The 25,863-nt window shown below is 46.1% G+C and overlaps 1 protein-coding gene across 3 annotated transcripts in view; it reads right to left on the bottom strand.

The window, feature by feature from the left end:
• Positions 1-25,863, bottom strand: part of MCF2L2 (MCF.2 cell line derived transforming sequence-like 2) — a 263,863-nt gene that overhangs the window by 208,756 nt on the left and 29,244 nt on the right. For all 3 annotated transcript variants that reach the window (XM_055124229.1, XM_055124227.1, XM_055124228.1), the window contains exon 2: positions 13,545-13,628. In XM_055124229.1, the coding sequence (XP_054980204.1) occupies positions 13,545-13,628 (84 nt within the window). The remainder of the gene's footprint in view (positions 1-13,544; positions 13,629-25,863) is intronic.

Below are 25,863 nucleotides of genomic sequence, written 5' to 3'. Positions count from 1 at the left end.
TGGAATATAATGTAACTGAGAAGTACAAGTTGGCAATGATGCAACTTCTGGCAGATATCTCTCTGGACTTAGTTACTAAAATACTAAATTACAGAAACCCAAAACTGAGAGGCCGCTAAGTGTGGTCACTCGACCTCATACCTCTTCATCCTCAGCAATGGAATACAAATTATCTAATGCTTCCTTTTCAGCAGGTCTGACTTTAGGGGAGAGACTCTCCAAACAATAATAGTGAGTTTTGTTGAAATATTGTATGCAATCAAAGTGAAAGTAAAGTGAAATTTATTAGTTACACAGGCGGGGGGGGGGCTTAGGGTGGGGGGGCTAGGGGCGTGGGGGGGTTAGGGGTGTGAGGGGGTAGGGTGGAGCTATACTGGGATTCTTGGTGGCGGAATATGAGCACTGGTGAAGGGATGGGTATTCGAGCATTGTATAACTGAGATTTAAATCTGAAAACTTTGTAACTTTCCACATGGTGACTCAATAAAAAATTAAAAAAAAAATAAAATAAAGACAGTGTTGGAGAGTTAAAGAAACTTTGGTACATCTATACAATGGAATACTATGCAGCTGTTAGAAAAGATGAAGTCATGAACTTTGCATATAAGTGGATCAACATGGAAAGTATCATGCTAAGTGAAATGAGTCAGAAAGAGAGGGAGAGACATAGAAAGACTGCACTCATCTGTGGAATATAAGATAATAGAGTAGGAGACTAACACCCAGAATAGTAGTATAAAATACCAGGAGGTTGGCTCCATGGCTTGGAAGCTGGCTTCACATGCTGGGGGAAAGGCAGCCCAGATAGAGAAGGGAACACCAAGTCAAATGTGGTTGGAGATCCCGCTCGGAAAGGGAGATGCGGGCTGAAAGTAGACTAGAGACTGAACACGATGGCCACTCAATACCCCTATCGAAAACCTTAACACTCAAAAGGAGTGAGAGAACAAAATGAAATACCCTGCCACAGAGGTGGGGTGGGTGGGAGGGATGAGATTGGAGGGTGGGAAGGATACTGGTTTCATTGGTGGTGGAGAATGAACACTGGTGGAGGGATGGGTTCTTAAACATTGTATGAGAGAAACACAAGCACAAAGATGGGTAAATTTGTAACTGTACCCGCACGGTGACTCACTAATTTAAAAAATTAATTAATTTTAAAAAAAGAGACAGTGTTGGAGAGCCTTGGCTACTTTGGTGGTGGTGAAAATACAGTTGGTTTGTACATCAAAAGCATAAATATTCACTGTAATAACCACATTACCTAAATTCCAATAATGGTTATGTTTTCTTTCTTCCTCTCTTTCTTTCTTCCTCTCTTTCTTCCTCTCTTTCTTTCTTTCTTTCTTTCTTTCTTTCTTTCTTTCTTTCTTTCTTTCTTTCTTTCTTTCTTTCTTTCTTTCTTTCTTTTTTGTCAGAAGCCACACCGGCTATGCTCAGGGGCCACATGGGATGCCAGGAATCAAAATAGAGTCAGCCATGGGCAAAGCAAGTATCTTACCCCCTGTACTAGTTTTCCAACCCAATAACATTTTAAATTTGACTTAGGAGCCAGGGAAATCGCTTAAAGGGCTAGAGTACATGCCTTGCATGCAGGAATCTCAGGTTTGATTCCCCAGCACTACATGATTCCCTGAGCATGGATGGAAGCAACTTGAGTACTGCACCAGGAATGGTCGCTGAGCTCTGCCAGGTCTGACCCCCAAACAGGAAAAAAGGTGAACATAATAACATACTCCTCTGAAAAGGAGTTTACCAAGTTTACCAAGGAGTTGATGGTAGAAGGGTCAGTGAGAGATGGAGGAAATGAGAAGGGCCTAGGGACCATGGGTATTGACACTTTGGTGGTGGAAGTGATGTTATAATTGTGTACATCTAAGGCATAAGCATTAATACAATTGCAAACCATGATGTTTGGACCATCAACATCACCTGGGAAACAGTCTAAAGAGCATCATATGCAGGAGTCCTAGGTTGGACCCCCGGCACCACATGGGACCCCAGGCACTGCTGGGGGTAATCCTCCTGCCAGAAAAGACACAGGAAAAGCGGTACTGGATTTTGCAAAGACGCAGTCATGCCCCAGTGACTTCATCCAACCACTGACAGTAGCACAATGAATGAAGAGACCCCTTCTCCCACACAAACTCACTTTACCTTTAAAGGGTTTTGCCTACATCCTCTGCCAGCCAGCTATAAGACCTAGCAGGGGAGTAAGATGGTTTTAGAACAAGTCTGCCATTTCTCTTGAGTGGCTAGCATTTGAAAAACACAAACTTCCTTTTCTTACATCAATTCTGGTTTCTCAAATATTGGTCTTTATGTTGTGAGCAACTGAACCTTGGATTCAGTCACATAATTAATAAGTTTTATTTTGTTTGGGCACCATACCTGGAAGTGCCCAGGGCTTACTCCCAGCAGCTCTGCGTTCAGGAATCATTCCTGGAAGTTGCTCAGGGGACCATATGGTGCCAGAGATGGAACCAGTATTGGCCGTGTGCAAGTCAAGTGTCTTAACCCCTGTACTATCTCTATGAGTCCAGTAAGTTGTTTCAACTATATTGCTTTTGGCGATGAAGGGAAAACATCTGATATTGATACCAAGAAGTGAGAGTTAGAGAGCCTGAGCCGTGGTAAAGGCTGATAGGCTGCAAGAACCTTCCAAATCCTGCCCATGGAGGGAGCTACTTTAAATGAATAAATGGCTTCCACATGAAAGCCAACTACAAACAACCACATGGATTTCCCCTATCGAAAGAGAGGAACCAAGGCATGTTGTGCCCTAATAAAGACTTATGATTAATAAGGGCGTGGGACTAAGAAGGAAACAACCCAAGAGGGAGACTCAGAGCCACAATGTGGGTGATGCTCTTCAGTGAGGGTTCTGGCTCACAATGGGAACCCAGCCCTGGCCCCAGTCTAGCAGGTGACATCATCCTCGAGCTCGTCTTACCTACTCAGCTGCTCTGAGTTCACACCTGATGAGCCACTGCTGGCTTGTCCTCTGACTTTTCATGTAAATTTGTTTTGAAGGGGAGGAGGTGTCACTAAGCAACCATGAGTCTCAGCATCCTGCAGTGAGTAAGTTGGCATGGTGGCTTTCTTTCTGCGTGAGTCTCTTGTGTGTGTAACGTGAGCCTGGGTGCCCAGCGACCAGTCTTGTGGAATGAAATCATGTGCAACTGGTCTGGATGCCAGACATTCTCCTCCAGGAAGTGCCCTGTAATTAATTCTGAGTGCTCACTGCAGATTTGAAGAAAAGATACCTAGAGCTTCGAAGATTGTTCAGCCTTGAGAAGACTGAGTCTTTTCAGTATGCAGATTGTCAACAATTTAAATCAGGGGGATGGAGTGATAGTACAGTGGGAATGGCATTTGCCTTGCACGTGGCCAACCCAGGCTCAATCCCAGGCATCCCATATTGTCCACTGAGCACTACCAGAATTAATGCATGAATGCAGAGCCAAAAATAACTCCTGAGCATCACCAGGTGTTTTTGTGTGAGCCCAATCAAACAGCAACAACAAAAAAACACGACAATTCAAATCAGAAACCAGAGAAAGAACACTCTCGCTTTTGCCTACACTCTTCTCTTAGCAGTTTCTTGTCTATTGGAAGTTTCAAGGACACGTGAATGCCAAGATTTTGCATCTCTGGTAAGGCTAAATTTAGATCCAAACACTGACCATAATTTGCTCAAACATTTCCTGGAACCAAAAGACTGAAATGTTCATTAGTATCTGGATACATCACTAATTATTTTTACCTTTCATCAAGCAGAAATTAAAAATGATCCACACCTACATTAAGAAACAAAGTTTTGTTGTTGTTGTTGTTGTTTTGCTTCTTGATTAATACCAATATTGAACCTCAGAGAGAGAGACCTTGAGGTTAAGTGAGGATACCACCAGCTACTGAATTTTTGGGGGAGATGGGGGGCTTGGTTTTGGGGTTTGGAACCATATCCTGTGGTGCTCAGGGCTTAATTCTGGCTCTGCACGCAGGGATCACTCTGGTGGGCTCAGGGGATGCTAAGGTGCTGGGGATCATCAAACCCAGGTCTGCCAAATGCCAGGCAAATACCATCTCCACTGTACTATCACTCAGACCCCTGAATTCTTTTTTTTTTTTTAATTTTATTGAATCACCGGAGATAGTTACAAGCTTTCATGTTTGGGTTCCAATCATACAATGATCAAACACCCATCCCTCCACCAGTGCACATTCCCCACCACAAATATCCCCGGTATATCCCCCCTTTCCTATCCTCACTCTGCCTCCATGGTAGACAATATTCCCTATACTCTCTCTCTACTTTTGGGCATTATTATTTGCAATACAGATACTGAGAGGTCATCATGTTTGGTCCATGATCTGCTTTCAACACGGATAGACATGGAGAGTATTATGCTAAGTGAAATGAGTCAGAAAGAGAGGGACAGACGTAGAAAGACTGCACTCATTGGTGGAGTATAAAACAACATAACATAAGGCTGACACCCAAGGGCAGTAGATTTAACAGTTAGGAAGTCCCCTGAATTCTTAAAAGGAAGACATGCCATGGAAGCAAAGCAAACCACCAACAAAGTAATCAGTGCCATCTTGTGGAAATCCATGGAAATGCAAAAGGAAAGAAAGGCATCACACAGACGCCCAGTTAATGAAGACAGAGAAAATCAAAGTAGAACTAATTCAATGGTAACATAAATGAAATAAACCTCACTGCTCCTAGCCTAATGCCAAGAGAATTGCTTTCTTGTGGGAAAGCACTATGAAGTGCACAAGGCACAAAGAGAATTTAAAACCCTGGATATCTTGCAGAAAGGCGGAGAAGATCAACCCAGGGGAGAGAAATCTCCTGCAGTTTATCTCCCCAGTGTCTCTTTCCCAAAGAACTGGTTTTTGGTTTTAGCTGGAAAAATAGAAGCCCTGCACCAAATGATCTATCCCACATACTAAAGAAGTGTCCACGTTGGTGTGATTTCCAAGTACCTTATTAGACAACTGTCACTGTCACTGTCATCCCGTTGCTCATCGATTTGTTTGAGCGGGCACCAATAACATCTCTCATTGAAAAACTTGTTACTGTTTTTGGCATATCCAATACGCACGGGTAGCTTGCCAGGCTCTGCCACGTGGGCTCGATACTCTCGGTAGCTTGCCGGGCAATCCGGGAGGGGCGGAGGAATTGAACTCGGGTCAGCCGCGTGAAAGGCAAACGCCCAACCGCTGTGCTATCGCTCCAGCCCCTACTAGACAACAGGAGTGGAAAATCCATTTATAGTATTTTACCCTGAACTTTATTTGACATAAAATCACAAAGTATTTTAAAAGTGTTTCCAATTGTATTGAGCTATTGTTTAAATATAACATTGTATTCATTCAAAGTGTATAACACAAGGATTTGATAAATGTATGTGTTGAGAAATAATCACCCTTTGGTAAGTCTAGGTAACATCCATCACCACACAGAGTTACCATTTTTCGCTCTTGTGATGAGAACTTTAAAGATTTTTCTCTTAACTCCTTTCAAATACAAAATTATAGTATTAATAGCACTAGATTTCAGAAAATCACTATGGTGACATCACTTAGGGAGTCTGATCACCCAAGCCACCAGCAGGCAACCCCTTCACTAGTGACAAGGGATCCCAGTCACAGTGGCCCGGGCACAGGAATCAGCACCTTCATTATTCCTTCCAGGGCCACTAGGAGTCCATGTCAAAAACCACGCCCTTTTCCTAGGATTTATTTGATTTACCTTGTGTCACATGCCAAAAACAGTAACAATAAGTCTCTCAATGAGAGACGTTACTGGTGCCCGCTTGAACAAACCAATGAGCAATGGATGACAGTGACAGTGACAGTGACCTTGTGTCACAGCAGGGCAGGAGCACAGCTGAACCCCATTTCTAACCGCCCCGACTGTTAAGGGCCTCGTGTGACTGAGCCAGGCCCTCGAGGCCGTGGGTGCTGTTGCCCGGGCAAGGCTTTCAGTGAGCACTCTGCTCTCCTTCCTTGTCCGTTTTCAGGGTGCGGGGAGTAAAAAAGGCCACAGAGTGGGTAGTAATCGAGTCACAAAGTGAAAGGAGCCTTTATCCCTGAACCTTCCCATGGGCAAAAGTCAGTCACCTGCTGCTCAGGACCGTACGGACTGCACTGTTCTAAAAGGAAGAACCAAATGTCTACTGTCCTTGAGCAACATACTGGAGTCTATTCATTATAGCTGTGTACACAGCCCGCCCTAACGAATACAGTAACGACCTACTTCCTTTAATATGGTCCCCTGGGCCTGCCTGGAGTGGCCCCTGAGCACAGAGCCAGGAATAAGCTCTGAGCACTGCTGGCTGTGACCCCAAACCACCCTTCCACCACAATTTCAAAAAAAACCAAAGGCATTTGGGGCAATGTATTAAGAACCATTTCTGCAACCTGCATACTCCAATTCAGTAGCATTAAGTGACCAGTCTACCTTGAGATGCTTTGTGAGTATAAAATACTATCAAGCTTGGCTCGCCGCCAAGATGTGATCCTGGGGGCCACACGTGGGCGGCCTCTCCGCAGCTGCACGAGCATGATTCCAGAGGCCAGCTAAGCTACTTTTGATATGGGCAGCTCCTTGCAGAATGTCTCCAGACTGAGAACTAAGCTGCAGCCCCATGCCTGCCCAGGAGGGGAAAGGTATTTATCTCTCTCGCCTTCTTCCTTGCCGGGGAAGAAGGGCGTGGTGACCGCCATATTATGAGGACCACAGATGAGAGTTACAAGCTTGCAACGATCCAATATCTGGAAGAAATCTCCCTGGAAATTTCTATTTTTAGAAATTTAGTTTAGTTGCTATATTTAGTTGCTAAAATACAGAAATCCAAAACCGCGCGGCCGCACAACCTCATCTCTTCACAACAGGTCTAACTCTAGTGGGGAACTCCTAACAATAATAGTGAGGTTTTTGTTGAAATATTGAATATAACCAAAGTAAAGAGAAAGTAAAGTGAAATTTATCAGTGGGGGGGGGCGGGATGGGAGGTATACTGGGTTTTTGGTTTAATTTTTTGGTGGTGGAATATGGGCACTGGTGAAGGGATGGTTCTTTCAGCATTGTATAACTGAGACTTAAACCTGAAAGCTTTGTAATTTTCCACATGGTGATTCAATAAAATAAAAAAATACTAACAAGCTTCTGAAGACATCACACAAATGTGAAATATTTTAATTTTTCACAATTAAATAAAATTATTTTCAAAAATAATTTTGAATGTTGTTGAAGTTAGAATTTTCCATGTAGCAGGTTTAAAATATACTCTGGCCATTAGTTTCATTTGTTCCTTTAGTCATTGCATTGGGCTGGAGCAATAGCACAGCAGGTAAGGCATTTGCCTTGCATGCGGCCAACCCGGGTTCGATTCCTCCGCCCCTCTCAGAGATCCTGGCAAGCTACCGAGAGTATCTCACCCGCACAGCAGAACCTGACAAGCTACCTGTGGGCGTATTCGATATGCCAAAAACAGTAACAACAAGTCTCACAATGGAGACGTTACTGGTGCCCGCTCGAGCAACTTGATGAGCAATAGGATGATAGTGATACAGTGATACAGTCATTGCATTATGGCAATATGTAACAGTGCATTTGTGGGTGGACTGTACTGTATTTTATTAAACAGGCCGGCTCTAGTCTTTCTTGTAGTGGTTTTCATTTCTAAGTTACCAAGTTACTTGCAGCCCTGTTCGTGACTGTGGTTTCACACTCTGCATCATTTCAGGTGAGAACTTCCTACTTGCCCCTGAGAACACCAGCTCCTGAAAAACTGGGTATAGAATAGTGGAGAAGTGGGGTATTAGAGGGAGGATGAGAAGGGGAGATAAAGGAAAGACATTCTCCCACAATGATTCCAAAGAGAGAGGAGAATACAAAAGGGAATTCCTTATAAGCAAAGGCAAGACATTCTGATAAACGGTGATGAAATGGTTAATTTATTCCCAGCCCTCTTTCCTGATCGTCTTCTGCTGTTGTGGTCAAAAAGCTAAATGCTTGTCTTCTCAGACTCCGGCTGCTAGGAAGGACTACGTGACACAGCTCTGGAATGAGAAATAAGCAGAAGTCAGCTGGGAGCGTCTAGGAAGGATTTGTGCTACTGGCAAGAAAAGAACAAGAGAAACCGCTGTTTATTCCTATTCTCCGTCTTGCATCAGACACAGATGTAGCGTCTGGAGCGGCAGCAGCCACCTGGGGGTCAAGAGACTTCACCAAGAAGATTGCAAAGATGATGACCTTAGTGTTTTTGAGCATTACCGACCCAATACCAGAAATTTATCCCTCCAGACTTCTTGTTATGTGGTTTAAAACTCAAACAAGTCCTACAGACTAAGTTCTCCTCTAACCAGATACCAAGCCACTTCAGCACCAGGGAGATAACTTAAAATTGCTGGGGTGCATGCTTCACAGGAGAGGCCCAGGTTCAAGCTCCAGTACCAAGTCTCCTACCCCTACCTCTGCCTCTGCACTGAGCTGAAAGTAGCTCTTGAGCACCGTTGTGTGTGCCCTCAAGACAAAAACAAAACAACTGACATTAACGGATGAGAAACCTGTGACTCAGAGCGACTCGCTACTTGCACTGAAATGTGAAATAAAAATTGGGTGGGATCAAAGTCTACAGTGTTTCCAGCCCTACCCGCCGGCAGATATTGTCTTGCTTCCGAGCTAGGCTCTGAACTTAGAAACCTCCACAGTTGCGGGGAACATGCGGATTCTTCCAAGGTCAGAGTCACCAGAAGTCCAGCCCTGGTCTCTCCAGCAGCTGCGGGGGCCAGCTCATGGCTTCACCATCTCACATGGAATGTGAGTCAGGCTTCCTGCCAGAGGCCCCTGCTCTCCTCCCAGAGGGGGCAGTGCGTGAACAGCGCAGTAGGCCAGGAAATTACGGGCCGCTCACTCCCCTGCCCACTCTCTGGGTCTGACTGGGCTTCTGGCTCTTGCCCGAGCTCAGCGAAATCTGCAGAGAGCTGAGACAGCTCCACCCCGCTGGGCTGAACCCGGGACAGGAAAACGATAGTTCAGCAGAAGACACAGACAAGGTATCCCAGCCCTGGGAACAGAGCTCAGCACAAAGGCACGCACAAGAGCCTCGTGGCAGCAGCCACCAGGTTAAAGATGGGACAGCAGGTTTAGTGGTTTAGTTCAGACTCAGGGACGCCCCCGTCTGCTGATATTCCTCCTGACTTGCAGCGCTGCAAATGCTCTCCCTGTCCATCCAGGCTCTGGCATGCGGAGGGCAAACCCCGTGCCCAGAGATGGCTCAATGTGAGTGCAAGGTGCGTGCGTTCAAGCTTCTGAGTCCCCTGCCAGTCCCGCCAGCAGGAACCCATAGTGAGGAAGGGCTGGGAAGAGGGCTCCACACCTGGGAGGCCCGCGGGGCAGACCTAACCTTCACCTTCATCCCCTCTGCTGCCAGGCACTCTGGTGGTCCGGAAGCCCCACTGTCTCAGGTTCCCACGAGGGAGGCAAACTGAGCGCCAGAAGATGCCCAAAGCTGGGCATGAAAGGACCGTCTGGGCCAGGGGGGAAGAGATTTCCCTAAAGCACAGGCCTCCTCCAGCCCAGCGCAAGTTTCCAGGACCCGAGGCTTCCCTCAGTTCCGGACTTAACTGTGGCCGCAGGCACGTGTGGCCTTGGTTGCCTATGCAGACTATGCCATGATAATGTTGTGTGAAACTTACCACGTTTCCCACCAGGCTCATAACCTGAGAAGAATGTCCAGATCTTAAGATTAGGTGTAAAATGCTGGTTCCAGAGTTATCTTTATGATGTTACAGATGAAAAAGGATTAAAACTTATACAGTTTGTATTTTATGGCACATTCTGCGTTAGTGGGACATCCCTGATCTTATGTAATCCTAAATTTCTTATCAGTTTGCTCAAGGTAACGCATACTTATGTACGTGTTAAAAAGGACTAGGCCAGTGCAAGCACCTGATTAGGAGCTCAAATTCCCCGTGTCCCATGGGAGCACAATCCTGCTAGTTCTGCTCTCTGAGCCTGCGAGCTCTGCTGTTTGTGATCCCCCGCGCCCAGAGATGTTCCCCAGCCAGGTGTGTGAAAGCAGAGGGAGGCAGCCTCCCAGGAGCACCGCAGCTAAAGGATGTAGGGACATCCCATCAGGAAGCACAACCCCGCTGAGCATGTGTGTGTGAGTACCACAACCATCACCTGTGCAATTCAGAGTACGACCCCTGGCAAGCATATGTGCGAGCATTGCCACTAAACGTCTGCCAACCTGGGTGAGCACCACCACTGAATGTGTGACGTGGGAACACCACAATTGGGTGTGTATGTGCAGCCGCCCCAAGCCCCAGTGATTACAACATCCATCATAACAACAACAAAAGGAAGGGGGTGGCAGGAGGGAACTGACAATTAAATGCATAATTAAACTATGTCATATTGAAAGTTATCTACTGTCCCATAACCTTACAATAATCCTCCTCTGCCAGATTATAATCTATCAGGAAAAAATACAGTGGGTAGGGCAGTTGCCTTGCACATGGCCAACCTGGGTTCAATCCTCGGTATCCAATATGGTCCCCCAAGAACCGCCAGGAATGATCCCTGAACAGAGCCAGGAGTAACCCCTGAGTACTGCCGGGTGTGGCCCAAAAACCAAAATAAAATATAAGACAAATATTTACCTGACAGTTGTAATACTAAGCATTTTTCACACACGTGATGTCATTTAATGTCATTTAATCCTCAAGATGATGAGGACCTAACTCATCAAAATTAGGAAAGTGAAAAGTAAAACTTTGCCTAAAGTTATATAGGAGCAGAATCAAAATCCATATCCACAGCTGTCTGGTACCAACTTATGTTTTGTCTATATTGACTTTAAGAATAAAAAGAGAAAAAGGGGCTGGAGCGATAGCACAGCGGGTAGGGCGTTTGCCTTGCATGTGGCCGACCCGGGTTCGATTCCCAGCATCCCATATGGTCCCCTGAGCACCGCCAGGAGTAATTCCTGAGTGCAGAGCCAGGAGTAACCCCTGTGCACTGCCAGGTGTGTGACCCAAAAAGAAAAAAAGAATAAAAGAATAAAAAGAAAAAGAAAAATGTTTTCAAAGTACTCAAAAAAGTGAATACTGGGGGGAGCAGAAGGTCCCCAGAACAGGAGGTAAGGAGCTTGCCTTGCATGTGGCTGACCCAGTTCAATCCCCAGCATCTCATATGGTTCCCCAAGCAAGGCCAAGAGTGATCCCTGAGAAAGGAGCCAGGAGTAAATCCTGAGAACCACGGGGTGTGGCCCAAAAAACAGAATGAGAGAGAGAGTGAGTGAGTGAGAGAGAGAGAAAGAGAGAGAGAGAGAGAGAAATGGTTCACTCAATGCATAAATCAGAAGAAGGGGGGGCCGGAGCGATAGCACAGCAGGTAGGGCATTTGCCTTGCACGCGGCCGACCCAGGTTCGATCCCCGGCATCCCATATGGTCCCCCAAGCACCGCCAGGAGTAATTCCTGAGTGCAAAGCCAGGAGTAACCCCTGAGCATCGCTGGGTGTGACCCAAAAAGCAAAAAAAAAAAAATCAGGAGAAGGGACCACCAAGTCAATGGTGGTTGGAGGGATTGCTCGGGATGGGAGATGTGTGCTGAAAGTAGACTAAGGACCAAACACAATGACCTCTTAGTATCGGTATTGCAAACCATAATGCCCAAAAGTAGAGAGAAAGAAGAAAGGTACCTCCCGAAGAGGCAGGGGGTGGGATGGATAGGGGTGGCAGGAGGGATTCTGGGAACATTGGTGGTGGAAAATACGCACTGGTGGAGGGATGCGTGCTCAATCATTGCATGACTGAAACTTAATCGTGAAAGTATGTAACTGTATCTCACGGTGTTTCAATAAAAATAAAATAAAATAAACAAATGCATAAATCAGTCACTAGCCTCATTCCCCAGAACAAGCCAGGTTCCTGTCCTGAGGCTGCTGATAGGCATCAGGTACCCACCACCCACTCCTCACCAATTCCTGACATCTGTGTGATGGAGCCACTGCATAGTCCGCAGAAACCCAAAGCAGTCACCATCCTGCATCTTGCTGCACGCAACCGCAGGCTTCCTGTGGGAAGCTACAAGTGGCACCTCAAGAAGCAGGCACATCCATCAGTACCGAGACTGGTCCAGGAGAAGCAGGCACGCCCAACAGTACCAAGACTGGTCCAGGAGAAGCAGGCACGCCCATCAGTACCAAGACTGGTCCAGGAGAAGCAGGCACGCCCATCAGTACCAAGACTGGCCAACATGGAGGTAGCAGGGAGTACTCTGGCCTCACACAACAGACCACGGAAACTTGGACAATCTTGAACTGAACAATTGCTATCCTCCAGTCTTTGTTCTGAGAATTGGTGATGCCAATAGAAATAAGTGAAAGAGGGGCTCTGGGCTGGTATGAATTCTATACAGGTGGGAGGCCTGGGTGCGATCCCCAGAACCACAAGGTTCTCCCAGCACTCCTGGGTATGGTCCCAAAACATTAAAAAAAAAACCTTTACAAGGAAAATGAGGACCCTGGTGTTAGGGCGCTTACAGTGACCCTCTGAGTAGTGGTCCACAGGGAGAGCAGAGTATGGCCCCCCAAGAGTGTTGGGGGTAAGATGGCCCCACCCAGGGTGCAACTCTAGGGTGAGGAAAGATATTCTAATATCTTGTTTCCCTCTAATTCAGCAGGGATGAGTTTGAAATACATTAAATATGATTTAGAGAGACCCCCAAACCAGCTATTTTTATATCTACATCGTCAAATAAATTTCATATCAACTACATTTTCTGTCTGTGATGTAATGATATATCTATGATAATTTTTTTCATAAAAGGTATGTTTGTCACCTCAATGCTCTATGACTTGTAATAAAGGTCACATAGCCATGCTTCTAAACTCGTTCTAACCATAACCGAATTTTCTACGCTACCCCCATTTCAGTAATTAAAATCATGTAATCCTTGGCTAAGTGAGAAATAATAGTATTCTAGAAATGAAAAACTTTCCTGGGTTGCGCTTAGTCTCAGAAAAAATCTAAATTTTCATTAATAATATTCATCGTTTTTATTACCAAAGGTTTAATGAAAATTAATGCACTGAAATTCAGTCCTGAACAGAACTAAGAATAACAGAATCATCACTCTGAGCACAAATAACTTCAGAAACACTCGAGGATCCTCAAAACCAAGACTCTCTCATTGTTGCATCTTGGAAGAACACTCCAGAAGAAGATCAGAGTGGAAGCTGATTTTAGTAGTTAGTTCTTTTTCCTCCCTTAGAATCTTTTCAGCTTCATGCTTCCCCCATCTCAAACAGTCTAAAAGGAACTCAACAACAGAGAGAATGGCATCTCTAGACCCCACCATCTCCAGCTAGTCCGGGATGAGGTAAAGGGGGTGCTGGCCTTGTAAGTACCAGGAACTTACATGTATTTACCATGTAAGTACCGTGTACGTCAAGAGAACAGGTCCTCCCAGCAGAACCCACCAACAAAATCAGGGAAAGCAAATGACTTTGTCCCTTACCTGAAAGGATGGCAAACTGTCTGTGAAGCTGTTCCATTAGATCCACTGCCCCCAAGGGCCTGATTTCTTGTTGCATAATTTCATCTGCACAAACAAAAGACAAATCAGGTTAAATCTTTGAAAACTACAAAGGGAGAATAATGGGCACCTTCCAAAGGGGGTCTAGCAAAATTCCCTTAAAAAAAAAAAAAAGATGGGGTTGGAGCGATAGCACAGCGGGTAGGGCGTTTGCCTTGCACGCAGCCGACCCAGGTTCGATTCCCAGCATCCCATATGGTCTCCCGAGCACCGTCCCGAGTGATTCCTGAGTGCAGAGCCAGGAGTAACCCCTGAGCATCCCAGGTGTGACCCAAAAAGCAAAAAAAAAAAAAAAAACAAACAACCACACCTCAATTAAGCCCCTATTTAAAGGCCTGGCAGGCTGAGGCCGTCCTGAAGGTGATCCGCTGTGCCTGACACAGCCAGAGGCCCTGCCACAGGTCCAGTCTGCCACCCAGTTCCTGTAACTGCCCTGGTCACCCGCCTTACCAACTTGGCCCAGTAAATCAGACATTCTGTACTTTTGCCACCTACATTCCTAGAATTGGCCACCTTACCCCTGGGATAGGCTTAAACTATCTCATAAGCATTTAACTATCTCTACGGGGTTGGCTTAGGACATTTCATAGTTGATCCAAATCCTTCTATATGTTTTTATCCATTGTATGTTTATTTTATTTTTTATTCATTCATTTATTTATTTATTTTGCTTTTTGGGTCAGACCCAGCTATGTTCAGGGGTTACTCCTGGCTTTGCACTCAGGAATTACTCCTGGCACGGCTTGGGGGACCATATGGGATGGCGGGAATTGAACCTGGGTTGGCTGCATACGAGGCAAACACCCTCCCCGCTGTGCTAACGCTCCAGCACCCTTTTTATGTGATTGGCTTAGACTGTTGTTATATACAACTTATTTTCTCCCCCAAATTTGTACATGTGTCCTGATCGCCCCCTCCCAGGACTGACTAATCTACAGAAAGCAGAAGTTTCCTGTATAAAGCAGCCCCAAAATATGCTATTAAAAATGCCCCCCGAGAATGCCAGACAGATGCCTTTCTTTGGAGGCCTCCACCATGTCACTCAAGACAGTGAGCTATTTCTCTTCGAGAATTTTGCTTTGCTCTAGATGAAACCATCTCGCTCCTCCTCCACCACCCCAAGGCTTGGACGCAGGAGGTCTTGCTTCAAGCACCTGCTCCCAACCCTTCCCTTCTTCTCAAAACTTCCTTGAACTGCACCAGGGAAGCAGGGATTTCTCAAAAAGCTGCTCTGAGCCCTCTGTTTTGCGGAGAATTTGATTCTCCAGAAGCACAAGCTTTGCATGCAGGAGTCCTGTGTTTGATTCCCTGCATGGGCTCCTAGCACTGAGGAGTAGAACCCTCAAGCAACAGAAAAGAAACTTTACAAGTAAAATGAGGTCCCTCTCCTCAGAGGGCGCTTTCAGTGATGCTCTGAGCAGTGACACAGATGGACCAAAGAGCAGAGAATCCCCTGAGAGGGACTCAGCATGGGCTCAAAGGATGAGCTTTAGGACCTACTAATGTAGATAGCTAGGAAATACTATTTGGGATGTTACTCCCAGAGCCCTGATCGCCACTTGTCAGCCCCAGAGTGAAGGCTTAAGGGTGCAGAGGGAGAAGTTCCCGGGATGCGGAGTTACAATCACTGCTCAGGACAGGCCTGTCCTACAGGCCTCTCTTTCTCATTATACATAGTCTTATACACTATGGTTTAAAAACACAGGCCAGCTTAAACCCGAAGAACCCTCTCCAGGAACTGTACCTTGTTTTTCCAGAAGGAAGAAGAATCCAGGCCAGAAAACCGTCATCACAATTCAAGAACCCCTGCGTCACTAATTCCCGGCAAAGCAATAATGACACTGTACTTCACTGTATCACTGTATCACTGTCATCCCATTGCTCATCGATTTGCTCGAGCGGGCACCAGTACCATCTCTGCCTGGCAAGCTACCCATGGCATATTCGATATGCCAAAGACAGGAGCAACAAGTCTCACGATGGAGACACTCTATTTACATTTTACAAAAGGAGAATACAGACAGGAGAGGCTTTAAAAACAAATGAAATGACTGAGATCCACTGAAAATTACTCCAGCACCCTCTTGACGAAAAGTGCAGGGAAATAAAAAGGGATAAAAACCATACTATAAAATGTGGAGACTTAAAAATTAATTAATTAATTAATTAATTAAATGTGGAGACTTACCGAAGGACTGGGGGAGGGGGACTATTATACAATCCTTTCCCTTTGTATCAAATGTGTTCCATACTAAGATGTAAATGATTAGGGCCCAGAGTGATAGTACAGCAAGTAGGGTGCTTGTCCTGCCCAAAGCCAACCCAGATTAGATCCCTGGCACCCCAGATGGTCCCCTGAGCCCTGCCAGGAGTGATGCCTGAGTGCAGAGCCAGGAGTAAGCCCAAGCATCAAGGAGTGTAGCCTCTCTCCCCCACAAAAAAAAAAAAAGATGTAAATTACAAAAAGACATCAAGACTATCAGCAGAAACAGGTTATGTATTGAAGAGTTCTTCAAATACAACCACCAAGTAGTCTGGGGGAGTGTGACATGTGCAGAATTAGAGCTAAGTTAGGTTTTCAAATCCGCAGGAGCATATTTAAGGAACAATATCTCAAGAGGGTGGGAAAAAAGACCATCAGGGGAAATTTATAGTGACTGAACTTCACTAGTGTGCTTTAAATATCTTTTTTTTTTTTTGGCAGGAGTGAAGGGTTGAGCTACAGAAACACACACACATACATACACACTCACACACACACATCACGCATACATGCTCAGGTGCAATTCCTGGCTCTGTCCTCAGCAATCACTCCTGCGGGTGCTAAGGGGAGCTATTGGGGTGCCAGGAATCGAACCCAAGTCAGCCACCTGCAAGACAAGCATCTTACCTCTGTACTGACTTTCAGACCCTGCTTTAAACATTATTATTTTTTATTTTTTTATTTTTTATAATAAATTTATTTATTTTTAATTAATGAATCACCATGAGGGTACAGTTACGGATTTATACACATTTGTGCTTATGCTTCCCTCATACAAAGTTCGGGAACCCATCCCTTCACCAGTGCCCATACTCCACCACCAGTAAACCCAGCATCCCTCCCATCCTCCCCAATCCCATCTCCCCCCACCCCACCCTGTCACTGTGGCAGGGCATTCCCTTCTGTTCTATCCCTATAATTAGCTGTTGTGATTTGCAATAAAGGTGTTGAGTGGCCACTGTGCTCAGTCTCTAGCCCTCATTCAGCCCGCAACTCCCTTCTCCCGCATGGCCTTCGACTACATTATAGTTGGTGATCTCTTCTCTGAGTTGCCCTTTCCCCAGAATGTGAGGCCAGCCTCCTAGCCATGGAGTCAACCTCCTGGTACTTGTTTCTACAATTCTTGGGTGTTAGTCTCCCACTCTGTTATTCTATATACCATAGATGAGTGCAATCTTTCTATGTCTGTCTCTCTCTTTCTGACTCATTTCACTCAGCATGAAACTTTTCATGCCAATCCACTTAAATAAAAAATTCATGACCTCCTTTTTTCTAACAGCTGCATAGTATTCCATTGTATAGATGTACCAAAGGCTTTAAACATTATTTTATGTGGCTTCTGGGCCACACCCAGCAGTGCTCAGTGCTCACTGGTGACTCTGCACTCAGAGACCACTCCTGAAGGGGCTCAGGGACCATGTGGGGTGCCAGGGATAAAACCCAGGTCAGTGACATGCAAGACAAACCCCCGCCTACTGTCCTAAATAACAGAAACAAGGCCAGTCAGCCATTCTCCATCATGTTTCCGTGTTCAATTAAAGAAATAAGAGCTGCAAAATTGTTTTTTTTTTCTTTTTGATTCTGGATCACATCTAGTAATGGACAGGTATTACTCCTGACTCTGCACCCAGGAATCATTCCTCGTGGTATTCGGGGAACTATATGGGATGCTGGGGATTGAACTCAAGTCAGCTGAGTGAAAGGCAAATGCCCTCCCCACCATACTATGTGTCCAGCACCAAGAGCTGAGAAATTCTGACCTTTCAGTGGTCATTCAACAATTCAAGCATGGAGCCTGGCTCAGCCCAGTGCCCTGCACCTGAGAGCCAGCAGACCACACCGGATGGAGATCCCCGATCCTGGGCCTGGAGGAGCCTCCACCTCCCCCACCGACAAGGGCTGAACAAACATGTCTCATTGTGGGAATCTGTGGGTACTGCCCAAAATTCCAACAGGACCTATCTACCGGCTTCCCCCAGTGAACCCGGGAGCAGGACTCAAATGCACAATTTATTTTAATATGGTTTATTTATTTTTATCAGTCTGGCATGCATTTATTTCCCTTGGGTTCAGCTTATGCTTTGGTTTGGGGTCACACCCAGTGATGCTCAGGAGTTACTCCTGGCTCTGCACTCAGGAACCACTCCTGGCGGAGCTCAGGGGACCATATGGGATGTGGAGGAGGACCAAACCGGGGTCAAGAGCATGCAAGGCAAGTGCCCTACCCACTGTACTATCACTGCAACCGAATAGAAAGGAGAGCTGGGGAGATAGTAGAGGAGTTCGGGGTGCAATTCTTGCATGCAGCGAACTCGGGTACGACCCCTGCCTCAGCACTCTTCCCCTCCACCCAAAGCACTGTGGGGTGGCTTGGGTGATCCCTGACACCACAGGGCCCAAGCAGCCGGGCCACCACGGTCCTCGCACTGGCCTGCTTCACTGACAACCACGTTTGCCTTTGACCCAAGACTTGCAGAGAGAACCTGGGCCCCAGCCAGGGAGTGACGTGGGTTATCCTTGACGTGATCCCTGCCAAGAAGCCGTGTGACCCAACCTGGCTGGCTACCGCAGACACGAGCTTGGACACAGCCAGCTTCTACTGCCACAGACCCGGGCCCTGCGGGGGAGGGACGTGCTCAGTCCCCCCCTCCCCCAGCAGGGCACGTCACACACAGCACCAGGGACAAAAAGGCCTCTTGTGGGCCAGAGTGATAGTACAAAGGTTAGGTGTTCACTTGGCATGTGGCCAACCCAGGTTCAAATCCTGGCACTCCATACATTCCCCTGAAAACCGCCAGGATGATCCCTGACTGCAAAGCACAATTTTTTAATCCTGAGCACAATATTTTTTTAAAAAATTTTTTTTAGAATTTTTTTTTCTTTTTTGGATCACACCCGGCAATGCACAGGGGTTCCTCCTGGCTCTGCACTCAGTAATTACTCCTGGCAGTGCTCGGGGGACCATATGGGATGCTGGGAATCGAACCCGGGTCAGCCGCATGCAAGGTAGACACCCTACCCGCTGTGCTATCACTCCAGCCCCGAGCACAATTTTTTTAAGCCACTGTGCTTACAGCTTACTCCCACATAACACAGTGGAGGACAGAGCACCGGGGCAACCTCAGGAACCAGCACGGCCGTGCCACCCCGCCCACCCCGGCAGCAACCCCCACTGCAAAGGAAATGATTAATGCAAGAGTAATCTTACGTTTCAGTGTGTGCTGTGACAAGCAATATAAAGTGAGCTATTTTGTGCCTGCTAAGAGTCCAAGTCTGGTGGGTGGCTGATAAACTTGGGGACATTGGTGAAGGGAGGGGCACACTGGTGGGGGGGACTGGGTTGGGACATTGAATGCCTGAAACAACTGTCTTATGAACAACTTTCTAAATTACAGTGTTTAAATAAAGCTTCAGAAGGATGGGGGAAGCTTCCTAACTGCTGTTGACATTTCATATTGTCCCTTGAATGAGATAAGCAGGGAGGAGGTGGAAGTTTCTATGCCGTTTCCATAGCAATCAAACGGGAGCTGGCTCTCCTGTATCCCAGCATTACTCCCGGAGTGGAGAGGAGAGACCCCCTCTGTCACCTGGAATATTCCCAAAGCAAAGCAGCCAAGGTCCTGGAGGGAACTGAAGAACGGCTGTGACAACGCCTCCCTCAGGTGAAGCTGCCTTCAAAGTGCTCCCTGAGCCCTTATTTGATCCAGACTTCCCCGGCGGAGCGAGCTTCCCGTGTTGGGCTGACCTGTCAGCCAGCTGGGCTTCAAAGGCGGGTCCTGGTTCCCTGGGCCTGGGCTGTGGTTTCCAACACGCTCTCCAGAAGCGGACGCCCCGGAGAGGTGGCACTCCTTGAATTCCAAAGCCTTGGACCACTGTTTCTCATGGCTCTGGGGGGGAGGGGGCTGCAAATTATTCCCAGGTGGGCTACGGGAATGGCACAATATGAGTCCAGGGGGCTCACAGATAGGACAGGAGACTAGAGGGGACCACAGGCAGGAAACAATACTGCATGGGGGCCACAGTCGGGGAAAGGCTGAGAAATACTTGAGACTCTGAGTGTCTGGGGACGGGTCCCGCCCAGCAGTGTGCAGGTCTTACTCCAGGCTCTGCTCTCAGAGGTCACACCAGAGATGGTGCTTCGGGGACTCTCTGCAGTGTCCAGGATGGAACCAAGGCTGGCCATGTGCAAGGTAAAGGCCTAAACCCCAGCGTTAACTCTCTAGCCCTAAACTAAGGCTTACTATCTAAACCTTACTCTAACATTATTTTGTTTTCTTAATTGAATCACATGAGATACACAGTTGCAAAGCTTTCATGATTGGGTTTCAGTCATACAATGTTCCAACACCCATTCCCTCCACCAGTGCACATTTCCCACCAACAATGTCCCCATTTCCCTCCCCCGAGCCTGCCTCTTTCTTCTTTCTCTCACTCTCTCTCTCTGATTTTGGGCATTATGGTGTGCAATACAGATCCTGAGAGGACATCATGTTTGGTCCCTTACCCACTTTATGATTCTTGATCTGTGTGTGTATTGGGGGTTGGGGGAGAGATAGGTTTACTTAAATTTTCCACTAGTCTATTTCTCTCTTTTTTTTTTTCAATACAAATAACCATCTATTTTTGTAAGCAAATTCTCTTGAAACGGATACTGAAGTGGTGTGACTTTGGGCCTCACACTTGCTCCTGTGCTATTTTAGGGTGAACATCTGGAGAATGAAGCCACAGTCAGCGTGGGGACCACTGGTCTCTCCATCAGCATGCTCCAAGTCCAGTTCTGATGGTTCAGGGCCACGTCAGCAGCCTGTCTCCCTCCGGCTCCCCCTATGCTCAGGCCCCCCAGCCCTGGACTCAGTCAAGTCTCAAGACTAGAAGCCATGTTTGGGGTAAAACCAACATGAGGTGGAACAATATGAAAAGACAGAAAAGCTTGATAGCGTTTAACAGGGCATCCTTCCCAAAATGTGTACACTTTCTTTCTAAAGCTCTTCAAGAATAAGAAAAAAATAATCTCAACACAATGCAATGAAAAGGGTGGGATTTTAGGCACTTTGACATGAGAGTGAAGAAATAATTTTGCTTTTGCTTAAGAAAGAGCCCTGGGATGCAGGGAATTCCTTCCTCGCTGTCTTGACTCATTCATTTGGATGCTGTGGAAACAGAAGGAAACTTACACCCCAGCCCTGTGGTACAGTGAGCCCTTCCCTGCCGCCCTCCTCTGTGGAACAGGGAAGATTCAAGGACAGTGATGAAGATTAATACCACCTGCAGGGCCCTGTGCCACATAGTTCACATACACTGTCCAATTCACCTTTAACAAATAATAATTAATGAATAACATTGATGTTATTTATTTGGTTTCGGGTCCACACCTGGTGATGCTCAGGGGTTACTCCCAGTTCTGCACTCAGGAACCATTTCCGGCAACACTTGGGAGTCCCTACGGGATGCCAGGGATGTTGGAATCCCTATTGGATGCCGACCTAGGTTGGCTGCATGCAGGGCAAGTGCCCCACCTGCCGTACTAGCTCTGTGGCCCCACATCAGTGTTATTTTAAGAATACATGAAAGCAGCTTGTGTAGAATTGATTCAACAGAAGCCAGTTCAGTGGATCATTTTTCTCTGAAGTTACAGCCCAGAATATATTGCAGGGATTTCTCTCACACACATTCTTACCAGGTAAGGTAGATCACTGTAAAATTCTGCCAATTGACAAAAAATAACATTCAAAATAGAGAAGACGTTTGCCTTGCACGCGGCCGACCCGGGTTCGATCCCCGGCATCCCATATGGTCCCCCAAGCATCGCCAGGAGTAATTCCTGAGTGCAAAGCCAGGAGTAACCCCTGAGCATCGCTGGGTGTGACCCAAAAAGCAAAAAAAAAAAAAAAAATAGAGAAGACGGTAAAACATAGGGAAGGATATTACATATACAAGTTAAGGGATCAATAAATCAAGAAGAATTGATGCTCATAAACATCTAAGCACCAAAAGAGGGAGCAGCAAAGGTTATACTGCAACTGCTAATTGATCTAAGGAAATTACGTCCATGGTAACATGCAGTCATAGGAGATTTCAATATGCCACTTCCATCATTGGATAGATCAACCAGACAAAATATTAATAAAGAGACAAGAGTCCCAAAGGAGGAACGTGAAGAACTAGGTTTAATGCACATATTCAGGACTCTCCATAAAAATCCCCCTCCAAAAAAACTGAAACACATTCTACTCCACTGCACATTGGATATCCTCCAGGATAGATCACATGCCAGGACACAATTCAAACATCCACAAAATCATAAAAACAGAAGCAAGTCAAACATCTTCTCAGGCCACAAGGCCACAAAAGTAGAAGTTAATGATAAAAAAGAAAGTGAGGGGGAAAGGGATTAAATACTTAGAAACTAATAAACACTACTAAATAATAATTGGCTGAAAGAAAATGCTGTAGAAAATGTCAAATGATTCCTCGAGACAAATAAGAATGAAAACACCAAGTACCGGAACCTCTGGGACACAGCAAAAGCAGGACTAAAGGGAATGTTTATAGCTGTTCATGCAAACAACATGAATAAAGATAAGTCTGAAGTCAATAATTTAACCTCTCAGCTAGTGAAACGTTAAAAAACAACAACAACGGGGGCTAAAGCAATAGCACAGCGGGTAAGGTGTTTGCCTTGCACTCGGCCAACCCGGGTTCGATTTGCAGCATCCCATATCGTCCCCTGAGTACCGCCAGGAATAATTCCTGAGTGCAAAGCCGGGAATAACCCCTGTGCATCGCTGGGTGTGACCCAACAAGCAATAAATAAATAAATAAATAAATAAAACAAATGAATCCCAAAGCAAGCAGAGGGTAGAAGATAATAAAAACCAAAGCAAAAATCAATAATATAGAAAACAAGAAGACAATACAATGGGTCAACAAAATTCATTCAAGAAAACAGTGACAGAATTCTCCAGGAAATCAACTACAGAAGAGTGTCTACAATTAGATTACCATAGAGACAGAGAAAACAAAAACAAAAAATAAACAAATGGGACAATATAAAATTAAAAACTTTTGCAAAAGCACAGTCAAAGAAACTCAGTCTATCATAGAAAGACATTCCATTGAATGAGAAAGTGCGTTTGCATAGAATACATCAAATAAAGGGCTGACATCCAAAGCACTCACAAAACTCAGAAACAAAAAAATCCAACCAATAACCCCATCCAAAAAATGGTGAAAGGAGATGGACAAATTCCAATGTGAGGTAACTGATAACTTTGACTAACAGACCACTAAGTGTGGCCTAAGTGATTAGTTTGACTAACAGACCACTCAATGTGGCCCCCAACACCATAACAGTAGCAGAACAGAAAATAAATAAATAAATAAAAATTACTTTGGCAGGGCAAACACACCTTGAAAACACACACACCCACCCACACGCATGCGCGCGCGCGCTCCCACACACACGCACACACATGTGGAGAGCCTCCATGGAACCGTGCTTCGTGAACACCTGTTTCTTGTTGGTTGCACCGTGCTTCGTGAACAACACCTGATGGGGAATCAGGATGTCTTGTCACGCTCACAAGTTATGGCTGGTTTATCAGCTGCAGACACTTGAGGGCAAACAGGCAGGGAGAAGTATATAAGGGGGGAAGTCACCTGGCTGGTCGGGTTCTCCCTCATGCGTCCCCTTTTCCTCCTTACTCCACGTCCCCGTTCCTGATTTTTTCTCTAACGCATGAGAAAGTTCCTGAATAAATCGCAGCCAAAAGGATCTCCGAGTTGCGTGTTTCTTCGCTGGACGAAGCGGCGCGCGACAGCTGGTGGCCCGTACGGGGAACCCGACCTCCAGTACCCCCCCGGTGGATTCAGAACTTGCTGCGATTTATTCAGGACTAAGGTTCACGAGAAATCGTGACGATCCGGTTCCTGTGGTAAGTCAGGACGAGAAGTCGCGACGATGAGGTTCCTGTGGTAAGTCAGGACTAAGGTTCACGAGAAGTCATGACGATCAAGTTCCTGTGGTGAGTCAGGACAATGGTATCCATGGATGTGTATGTTTCGTTTGTTGGTTGGATGTTTGTTTGTCTTTCCCTTTGTCTTTTCATTTTTGCTTTCTATGATTACTTTAAGGATCAGAAGTGCGATAAGGCCGTACGATCAGGACAAGTAGTGTTAGAAGACACAAAGAAGGACAGAGGCAGCCGTCATGGCATTGTAGCCTCTGAGCCAGAGGAGGGTTCGGACGTGGAAAGCGAGGCCTCTAGGGGAACCCCGCTGATGGAGGGACGCACCCCAAAAAAGAAAGGAAGGCCCCAAGAACCATCCATGACCCGTCCGGCTCTTTATCCCTCGCTACGTCAATTTCAGCAGGGACGGACTAACGGGGATTCTGACCCCCCTATTGAGGAGGAAGCTGCGATACATGATAGTGACCGATACTTACCGCTAAAGGGCTCTAAGGATGATCCGCCCCCTTACTTTAACAAAACGGGAGGCGGACTTTCTTTTGCAAAACCCGGGCTCTGGGCAGAAGTTAGGCGAGAGCTACAGTTAACTTACCCAGTTTTTGAAGATAATAATCAACAGCGATATCATGAGCCCCTAGATTTTAAAATAATTAAGACCTTGGCAGAATCAGTAAAGACTTATGGAGCCAACGCCGCATTTACTATAACTCAAATAGAAGGCTTATTCAGATACTGTATGACCCCAAATGATTGGCAACAGGTGGCTAGAGCGGTGTTGACGCCTGGACAATACTTGGACTGGCGCACCTTCTTAATGGAATTTGCAAATGAGCAAGCAGCAACCAATCTAGCCCAAGGAGGGGCACGAGCAGTCTGGGATAGGGACATGTTATTAGGACTTGGCAGATTCGCCAATCAACAGACCGGGTACCCCCCAGAAGTTTATACGCAGGTGAACCAAATAGGATTGAAAGCGTGGAAAGCTCTACCCAACAGAGGGGAAGTCCGAGGCAACCTTACTAAAATAGTTCAAGGGCCCCTGGAACCGTTTTCCGAATTTGTTGCCCGTGTAGTCGAGGCTGCCGGAAAAATCTTTGGAGATTCGGACACTGCGATGCCTCTCATAAAGCAGTTAGTATTTGAGCAATGCACTGCTGAGTGTCGCAAGGCTATCGCCCCCTATAAGAGTCTGGGACTGGAGTATTGGATGAAAATATGCCGAGAAATAGGGGGTCCCCTAACCGCCACAGGCTTAGCTGCGGCTGTCATGGATATTACCAAGAAAGTTACGGGACTCGCTATAACCTGCTATACGTGTGGAAGGACAGGACACCTGAGGAGACAGTGTCCTGTCAATAACCAAGTTGTAGGACCACTTACACACGCTTAATGATTTCCAACGTTTGTTGGGAGACATTAATTGGATAAGGGGATACCTTAAATTACCTAACTATGACTTAAAACCTTTATTCAATATGCTTCAAGGTGATCCTTCTCTTTCTTCCCCACGGACTATCACCCGAAGCTAGAGAAGCCCTTTGCAAAATTGAGCAAGCTCTTACTGCTGCTGGCAATACACGCGTGCAGCCTGAGTTTCCTATTTTACTTTGTGTGCTTCCAACATATGGGCAACCTACTGCAGTCCTATGGCAGGAGGGACCCCTTCTGTGGATTCATCCTAGGGTCTCTCCGGCAAAAGCCGTGGAATTATACCCTGCAGCTGTAGCCCGTTTGGCTATGATTGGTATTCAGGACTGCTTGCAATACTTTGGAAAACTTCCAGATACTCTTATTACCCCCTATAATTCCACTCAAATAGTTTCTTTGTGTAACTTACATGATGATTGGGCGATTCTCCGATTTTCTTTTCCCAATGTTATTGATAATCATTATCCCAAACATCCACTAATGACCTTCTTTAAAACCCATCCGGTAATTTTCCCCAAAGTCACCTCTTATGTACCCCTTCGGGATGTTCCAAACATTTATACTGATGGTTCAAGTACAG

Source organism: Sorex araneus, chromosome 2, assembly GCF_027595985.1.
Source record: "Sorex araneus isolate mSorAra2 chromosome 2, mSorAra2.pri, whole genome shotgun sequence".
NCBI lineage: Eukaryota > Metazoa > Chordata > Mammalia > Eulipotyphla > Soricidae > Sorex > Sorex araneus.
The sequence above is the reverse complement of the archived record's forward strand: the minus strand, read 5'-3'. Positions and strand labels throughout refer to the sequence as shown.